Source organism: Oratosquilla oratoria, chromosome 12 (assembly GCF_046742065.1).
Source record: "Oratosquilla oratoria isolate Oo_2021 chromosome 12, ASM4674206v1, whole genome shotgun sequence".
Classification (NCBI taxonomy): Eukaryota; Metazoa; Arthropoda; class Malacostraca; order Stomatopoda; family Squillidae; genus Oratosquilla; species Oratosquilla oratoria.
In genome coordinates, this window is record NC_134788.1 from 32,792,025 (window position 1) to 32,801,735 (window position 9,711).

General features: G+C 37.8%; 1 protein-coding gene across 4 annotated transcripts; it reads right to left on the bottom strand.

Moving 5' to 3' along the window:
- Window positions 1–4,622: 4,622 nt before the first annotated feature.
- Window positions 4,623–8,696, bottom strand: LOC143030654 (uncharacterized). Of its 4 annotated transcripts, XM_076193830.1 has the most exons (3): window positions 8,479–8,694; window positions 6,973–6,988; window positions 4,623–5,812 (listed from the first exon to the last, which is right to left on the bottom strand). In XM_076193830.1, exon 3 carries the CDS (start codon window positions 5,790–5,792, stop codon window positions 4,914–4,916), a length of 879 nt encoding a protein of 292 aa, XP_076049945.1. In that variant the 5' UTR covers window positions 5,793–5,812; window positions 6,973–6,988; window positions 8,479–8,694; the 3' UTR covers window positions 4,623–4,913. The 4 variants fall into 4 exon arrangements, with proteins under 4 accessions (XP_076049945.1, XP_076049942.1, XP_076049943.1 ...); XM_076193827.1 differs by lacking the exon at window positions 6,973–6,988 and having other exon boundaries at window positions 8,427–8,696; XM_076193828.1 differs by lacking the exon at window positions 6,973–6,988 and having other exon boundaries at window positions 8,479–8,693.
- Window positions 8,697–9,711: the final 1,015 nt, after the last annotated feature.

Below are 9,711 nucleotides of genomic sequence, written 5' to 3' on the forward strand. Positions count from 1 at the left end.
ATAAAGGGTAATATATACTGTATATATATATAATTATATATATATGTATATATGTATATACATTTGCATATATATATATATATATATATATATATATATATTCTGTTAAAAACGACAGCAAAAGAATTATTGATTAGTTTTTTCCGTGAGCTCTCAAGCTTGCGAAAAGTAGATTTCTGGTAGGGGGAAAGGGAGTAAATCAGATTTCCAAAATTCATAGGAAACACAAAAGTTATAATAGACACAAAAGTATAGTACACAATAAACACAATACAAGAAATTAATACAAGAAATACAGCAAAAAACAAAATACAAGCACAACAAAATAGTTATCAAGACGTTTCGCAGATCTTTCTGCATCCTCAGTTGAAGTGAAAAGAAAGGGAAAGGGAGCATATTTTAAATGAAATGGGAAGCACGGGGAAGCACGGGGAAGCACGGGGAGAAGTCACTTCTCCCCGTGCTTCCCATTTCATTTAAAATATGCTCCCTTTCCCTTTCTTTTCACTTCAACTGAGGATGCAGAAAGATCTGCGAAACGTCTTGATAACTATTTTGTTGTGCTTGTATTTTGTTTTTTGCTGTATTTCTTGTATTAATTTCTTGTATTGTGTACTATACTTTTGTGTCTATTATAACTTTTGTGTTTCCTATGAATTTTGGAAATCTGATTTACTCCCTTTCCCCCTACCAGAAATCTACTTTTCGCAAGCTTGAGAGCTCACGGAAAAAACTAATCAATAATTCTTTTGCTGTCGTTTTTAACAGAATATGCCTCAGAGAGAATCTCCTGCCACGCTTCACCAATATATATATATATATACCGACTTGCGTCCAGATCGACTTATGACCTATCTGTCGGAACCGAACTCGGTCGTAAGTCGACGACTACCTGTATATATATATTTCACTACAATAATGTATTGTAACCTATTATAAAGTATTTTTATATTATCGGTATTAAAGCGATGACTGGTATTAACTAAAAATGTTTATTAGCATAATCATTAATAGTGTAATTTTGTATTTTGAAATTATTCTTAAATGGTCTCTTCTACTCCAGCAGTAAACGTTCACCGACCCTCTGATTATTCATCGACCCCTTGGCTATTCATTGACCCCTATTCATTGACTTTGAGAACCCCTGGTCTATATACTTTGGTAATACTATTGTCGCCTGGCCACGCCCTGATTCGTTGCATAGTCTATCTCAGATAGGCTATGCATATATATGTTGTAGAAATGTCACACATTACAGATAGGTTATCTGTAATGTGTGACATTTCTACAACGGGTTACAGGTGATTTGAGTCGTGGGTCATGTATAATGAAAGCAGTTGAACTTGCATAACGCCGCTACAATACACATATATTGTCCTCATTTCAGATGGGGAGGGGGTTAATGGCAGGGCTAGCGCTGATGGCTGACAATTTTTTAGACCTGGCCATTAAAAATTCCACCTAATAAAATTATTTTAATCAGTGTTTTAAATTTTCAATTTGATCATTTCAGTTGGGGGGGGGGGCTAATGGGGGCTGACCACTTTTTTGGGGAGGCTAAAACCCTCCCAAGTCCCCCCTTGGCGCCGCCGCTGCATGTGTCTGATCTGGTGTAGTGTGTGGTTGATGGTGTGCATTTATGTATGTAAAGCGTGCACGCAGTAATGCATTCCGACGAACTCACCAGTCCTTATTTCCCGCGCGTTCTGGGCGTTCACCCTCTGAGGACTCCTCACTCTCGACATGTTCTTCGTCAGTTAAGTCTTGCTTGGATATCCGAATTGGTTCGTACATGTGTCCTTGTACCGTACCCACATTGGAACACGAAAGAGCATCCAAATCCGATAAATCTTCCTCGCTCGATATGAAGTCACTTTCGTATTGCGTGCCGGCTATGTTGAAGAATGTAAACAGCAACTTTTATGTTATCAGTATGCCCTAGCGGTGGAAAATGTAATTACGACGTTGAAAACTTCGTCTGCTTTCAGGAACAACGTTCTAACTTCTTTTAAGTTATATTTTCATACATGAAATAAATAAAAAAAATCTAAAACCCTCTTAGTTGACCTTTAATTGTTTTTAGTTAATATTGGCACAAATAAATTATTTGTACCATATATTATCGTACGCACAAGATTTAAAGCATTTTATCGCATCAACATCGAAATAATCAAGATTTATGATACCGACAACTCGGAGCTCGACGCGAGCTACGAAACACTATGGCTATGGTTTCACTTCCTTAGCTGCTATCACTGCTCTTGAGACGGCTATTGTTATGCCTATGTCTGAACCATCTAATTCCTCAATTATCACAGGACCAACGTTTTTTTTTTTTTATTTCACTGTTGTCATTTCGTTCATTTAACAGACACTGCAAATAAACAAACTATATACACTTGTCTTCTAGTCGTACAATATCAGCAATGATTTGTGCAGGTAAACCTAAACACTTTTCGTTTGCCTTCGTCCCACCGAATTTTTTTTTCAATTTCACCTGCACGAATCATTGTTGGTATTATACGACTAGACGGCAAATGTATACTGTTTATTTGCAGCCTCGTATAAATGAACGAAATGACAGCAATAAGGCTCAAAGTAACCCAGACCTACCTGAGGCTCTCATACAAATATGTGAGATGGTTGTGAAGTTTCGACAAATAAGACTGCGAGGCTCCGGCACTGGCACTCAAACAAAAATGTTACCAAAAGGAACGATCTGGAACTAAACCAGGTCATTCCCCGACAGCGCTCAGCTAAGTATGATATGTAATCTTAGTTTAACCGATTTTTCATTCACTTCAAATTTAGAACAGTGGTAACATTCTTGTTTTATGGTAAGCAGTCGCAAATGCAAGAGTTCGAATCCCAGTGGCGGAGTGTCTGAGATGATGTTTGCATTGTGCAACAAAGTTAAAATCCTTACGCTTAGAATGGAAAATCTTTCTAATTCTGTTAATACCCTGGTCCAGTCAACCAATAAACCTGCCTCTGCTCCTCCTCCCATCCCAAGCTGTGACAATCTCAGTATGACAATAAGAGAGGAGGTAAAGGAGATGAGGAACCATAGGCAGGATTCAGTTCTAATCAGAGGACTACTTAACCTCACTCTTGACATTGTGACTGTTAAATTCAACAAAATATCTTTCTTCTTAGGAAAGAGGTACTAAATATAGTGATATAGAGGAGCCTTATAGGAGATTGCTCCTAAATAAGGTAAGACTATTAAAAAAAAAATCTGACTAGCAAGGTCTATATATCTAGGGTCTTGACTTATCAGCAATGAAGAGAACTGTTTCAGAGAGATGTGGTGGTGTTGCAGATGTCTCAATAAAAATCAAGTCAATCAATCTAGTCATGGTGCTACCCTTGCTTATATCAATATTGATGTATCATCCTCCATAGCAGTAGATCCTGGTCATGGGTCAGGTGTGGATTGTGCTTAGGGCACTACTGTGTCGCCAGTCCCACGGACGGTCTTTTTAGATCACCATGTCAGTCCTCAAGAATGGGCATTGTATTCTTGGTACATGCAAACGTCAATTCTTTAACCAATAAGATCAACTATATTATTTTTTATTTATTTATTTATTTTTTGATGACCGCATTGTGAACAGCTGCCCAGGATGTAACACTTCACCCCATACCATACAACACATAATGGAAGACTGCATTATACACAATCATGCACGCAAACAACACAACATACACTCTATAAAGGATTTGTGGGAAAACCCAGTTTCGGCTGTGGCATTCCTTGGGGAGACGGGACTGCTCGGACAGACAGTCTAGGGAACGACAACAACATTATTTTCTTTGTTGAATGACTTTAGTGTCACAGTTCTAGGTATAAGCAAAATATGGTTGTTGCCCTTAATACCCACTTCTGTGGTTGCTCTTCCCAACTATTCTTTATTAGGATGTTGAGTGAAATATCTCTAAACATGTTGTTTGCATGTGCATTCACACCTCAGTCATGCAAAACTAATACTGACATTCCTCCATCTAACACTCTACTTTAGATTTAAAAAGGAAATAGGCAAGAATTGGTTTACTACTAGGGTGGTCGACGAATGGAATAAACTTAGTAACCATGTAGTAAGCGCTGAAACTATCAGTTGTTTAAAGAAACGGTTAGACAACTTTATGGATGGGGATGACAGGTGGTGATGGATACGGAGCTGCCTAGTGTAGGCCTTATGGTCTTTTGCAGTCTCCTTCATTCTTATGTACTTGCTAATCATATTCTACTTGTGCATTCACTGGACTCTGGGTGACCACAGGCTATTGACAAGTTTTCCTGTCTAACTTGATTGTGGAACTGTGACATAAGGTCTTTTGAAGATTTTGTGCAATACTATTTAGGAGGTACAGTAGTTAAATTATACTAACATGCACCCAGTACGTGGTAGTATGGCGAGTCTTTCTCCAAACATACGTTTCCTGCAACAGTATCAATGGTCTCTTCATCAACTTTGAAATTAATTTCTGAAGAATAGCATGTGTTTTCTAGAAATATTGGTAGTCCTTACCCATGACAATTGCAAAGCACCATAGGGAAATTCTCACATTAAAAACACACAGATGGACACTTCAAACTATGAACCAAACAATGCTTTGATGTGACAGTATTTTATTAGATTAAAAACAGTAACAGATAATATATACACAACATTCAGAATTTACATGAAAACCCCAAAAACGACATTTTAAACCTATTGCTAATGCAATAATTATTGTTTTGAGTGAAAAAAATATATGATGCATAAGACATTTACTGGATCCATTAACAAATAAGCCTACTCTCTTTGCAAGTAGCTATATTAAATCCTATACTTGTAGTCTATTCACCACATACACATCATTCATTACTTTTACATAGAGCCTTAAGAACACCTCAAAACACTGTTTTTCTATTGAAAGTTTATATCACCAATGTCATGCTCCTCTACTTTGATCTCCTCCTTTACTTCTGGCAATATCACTTCATTTGGGCTCCAATTCACATTCACAAAATTCTTGAAAACTTCCCCACTGCCCTCTCCTTGAGCATTTTTATTTGAGTGAGTTCTCATATGAAACTTCAAGTGACCCGACTGGGAGAATGAAGACTCGCATAAGTCGCATCTGTATGGCTTCTCGCCGGTGTGGGTCCTGATGTGTCTTTTCAAGTGACTCGACACTGCAAATGACGATTCACATAAAGCACATCTATATGGCTTGTCGCCAGTGTGAATCCTCATATGCCTCTTCAGACAACTAGCCTCGGTAAATGACGATTCGCATACAGAACACCTATATGGCTTAACACCAGTGTGAGTTTTAATATGTCTCTTCAAAGTGCAAGATGCAGAAAACGAAGAATCACACAAAGAACATTTAAAAGGCTTCTCTCCTGTGTGGATTTTGATATGTCGGTTCAAATGACCGGATTCGGTGAAGGAAGATTCACATAGAGTACATTTATAAGGCTTATCTCCTGTATGAATTCTGATATGGGCCTTCAGGTTTGAAGAAGTAGAAAATGACGTTTCACAAAAAGTACATTTGTAAAGTTTCATACCTCTGTGGGTTCCCATATGCTTTTTCAAATCGCTGGGCTTCAAGAATGAAGCATCACATACCATGCATTTGTATTTCTCACAGGTTTCTTCTTTCTCGTCAGGAATACTGGGGCATGGGGCAGTGGCACTTATTGATTCTTCTTCAGGATATACTACTTTAACCAAATCTGATCTTCTCCTGGTGATCCTCTTCATCGCTTTCTTTCTCCCACTGGAAGATTCCAGCATTGATGCACGTCGTCTTTCTCCTTTAGAAATGATAAGAATTATAATTATATGTTAATTTTGATACTTTATTGGTGCACTTGTGAATATCAATGAACAAGAAAGAGATGATAATTTGAATCTATTCTGTTGTGAATATCTAACTTATAACATAAATTATGAATTAGTATTGCTAGTGTTACTCATACTTGCAGCACATGTTTTTATACCAAAATATTTATAAGCCTACTGAAAATAACTAGAGCAATGGCTCAGAAAATAAATAAATAATAATAATAATGAAGCCTCACCCCAGAAATCACTGCTCACTCCAAACAACCCCATGAATCCCAAAACCACCCTACAATGAAATAGTATTGTTGAATCCTTCCATTCAGAAGAAGAAGAAGAAGAAAAAAAAAAAAAAAAAAAAAAAAAAAAAAAACAAGGGCTACCTTATGAAACGTGTATGACCTTTAGCCATCACATAAAAAATCTGATAATGGAATCAACAGGAAAACAAACCTACTAAATTAAATTGAAAACACAGGCTTTGGATGACAGAATCTAATCTTCAAACAATTCATAAGAAGTAACCTTGACTACAATTCTGCAGCACACTTCCCAATGATCAGAAATAGGAAATAGATACTTTAAAATGAATACAATATAGACTGTTGAGAACATTAACAGAATGCATTAAAAAAAGCCAATAAGACATAGAAACTTAAATCCTTTCCATATATGAAAATTATAGATACATAGTTTTTTGTTATAATCTTCAACCAAACTCACCCATCTCATCACACGCACAACCTGCAGAATTAAAAAAAAAAAAAAAAAAAAAAAAACATAAATATGTAACTAACCTTTCTCATCCAGATCAATTCTCAAGCTCTTAGACAAGCCATCAAACACAATACTTCACCAATACCTCACAGACATCAGTTCCACAGAATAATCCCTTCCAAAAGAAGGAAGAACCACACTTGTACATTTGAATTTTGGACACCATCCAGCTACAAGACTGCATCAGTACAGGATAGGCTTGGCCACAGAATCAAAGTGCTCAAGATGCAACCACCATACAGAAGTGAGTGACCACTTCATCATACAATACCTGGTATTACCAATCTCTAAACAGCAACACAATATGTCTTCCATGAATGACCTGTGGGCCTACCCAGTGGCTGATACCAGTTACCATGATTCTAGGTGTCCTGCAAAAGAGATTTGGGGCATTGGATTGATTGACGGATACCACTGGTGTGACAATAACATGTATATTCCTGCCTACATTTATACCCATTATACCTATCCTAACCAATGGCTTCAGAAAACTACATAATGATAGTAATGCTCATGGCAACATTCTTCTTAATCTATCTCAGCTTTCACCAACAACTTTTATTTTGTTGTGTGGGACCTCTTTGATAAAATATAGGTCAGGCCCCCATTGTTTTTGGTGATACTCTACTTTTCTTTGGGCTACTGACAAGTGTTCAATTATGACTCCATACAGAAGTGAATTTCAAAACCTCTATTTTTCTATTATCAAATTCCTCTCCCACATGTCACATAACCAAAATATACATAGAAACAGGTCCTGCCCCTGGGTATCAGTCTTCTAGCCATATCTATTCCTTTTCTCCACTCATTAAAACATGTGGAGATGATAATACAAATACAATATTAAAACTCTCCCTTTGTACTGTTACCCACATTTAACTTCAACTTTCTCCACTTGCGCACCTTCCCAAATTCCGTGACTGACTTCCTTAATCCCTCCTACCACCAATCTTAATCAGTACCCTCTTTATTATTAAAACTTCATCACTTTAGAGCAATTTTTAAGAATATTTGGTGCACCCTCTTTATTATTAAAATTTCATAATTCAATGGTTTAATTCTTAAGCAGTATATCAAGAGTATGTGGTGCATCTAGGTTTTTCCGACCTTGGTAAAAAACTGGTGTGCATTGTATTGAAGGATTTCAAAAGGGGAGACATATGTGGCTGTCATCTTTGTACTGTTTTAGTAGCCCTGTCTAGCAATATTTCTTCTTTCATCCCTTCTGTGCTTCACAGAGGAAAATACATTTTAATTTACTCTACACTTGATTACACAAACTATTACTAGTTGAATTTTTTGTGAAATCTATCATGGGTTTCCACAGAGGTGGGACTGAATTCTTCTACTCTCATGTTAATGTTAATGATAAGAGGGTACAGTTTTTTGTATTTTAATCCCTAACCCCCCCCAGGGGGACTGCTTATGGTGCTCAAGTGCTGAGCTTACAATTCAATTCTGCCCCTCTCCATTTCGAAATTAATAAACACCTAATGCCCTCTGGTAATCAATGATTTCCATACAATGAAAAAAAATCTACAGTAAAATTCAAGAAGCTCCTAACCTATCCTAAAATAATCATTCCATCTATTTGATGGAATGATTATTTACTTCACGTGAAAAAAGAAAAGAAAAATGTGTTTATGACATTGAAATAGAACCGAATAATCTCTTAAGATGAGTCACTGCCAAAGTGGGAGAGGGAATACTTTTTCCCTTCAATGGAGCAGTAAATCGAACCTCGGTACCTTGAAGTAAACAAATCATAACAAATCTCTCCACAATACATTTCCGTAGACTGTCATGTACCTGCCATATAGTCAGTGGAATAAATAATTTTAACTACAGTAATATCACTTGCCTATGCTAGCGCAAGTAATCGATTTGACAGTTGCACTTTTAGAGCATCCAGGATGGCGTCAACAATCCATGACTTCCGTGCACTATTTAGTTACGAGTCTTGGTAAATGTAACAAAACTGACTAGTTAACGAGCCTTCAAAGACAGGAAATTTGAAGTCCATGTTGGCAACATTATGTAATAAAGTAACCCACACGAAGACAGATCAGAAGAGTGGCGAGTGAGGCACGAAAGAGAGAAAGCGGTATCGAAAGAAAAAACAACGAAAAAATATATAGAAAGTGTACACTCAGATGGATCGACTTTAACGCAATAGTTATATAGAGACTAAGTCAAAGAGAAATGTCGTCATTGAAGAATGAAAATACAACATATAGTGAAGGAACGGAAGAGGGAAAAATTAAAGGATGACAGAAAAAGTGGATTATGTGATGAGAAGGCTAGGTAATGACTAAGAATTTTACAATTGAGGAAAATTGGAAAAAAAAGGAAAACTTCAAAGTGGTGTATTTTCGGAGTTATGTATTTCTGAGGCGGCAATAGAAATGATCTCGCCTACTCACCTTACGTTGAGCGTCTTATTCGTGGCTCCGTTACCAGCTTCACTCTTGCAAGTTATCTAATCCTGTCTACTATATCTAAATCTATCTATCTCCTATATTGGCATCCATTCAACTTCACCCCCACGCTCAGACCCTCACAAAGCACTAACCACTTCAAGTGACCCACGCTGGTCGTTGCTCGTGATTCGCGTCCCTTGGGTCAGTGGTACCAAGTGCCCGTGCAGTTACACAAAACACCACCACTGGTCTCACGATCATCCTTTTCTTCATCTCCTCCATCTCCAACGTTACAATCCTCTAACCATCCCGGGGGAAGTCTGTTACGCTGTGGTCGCCGTTGCGTCAATCCTATTTCTGCAGCCGCCTTATTGCTCTCTTCGTCGCTTCCTCCGCCTGCCACTACCCGACGTAGGTCCAAGATATATCGTGGTATTCCATCAACGGAAATATTACTCTGCGATTTCACTTCTGTCACAACGCCCCTCGCCCACTGCGAGGTACATTCACTAGCTGGTTTCACCCACACATCCTCCCCAACTCGCGCTGACGCAGTTCCACCCTCGACGTTAGTCGGTAGTGTCGGCGCTATGCTAGTATGTTGCCATTTATACTTGAATGTAGCTTTCTGTGGGACCAACTCTTCGTCTTGTCCTGACCGAAGGGACATGTTA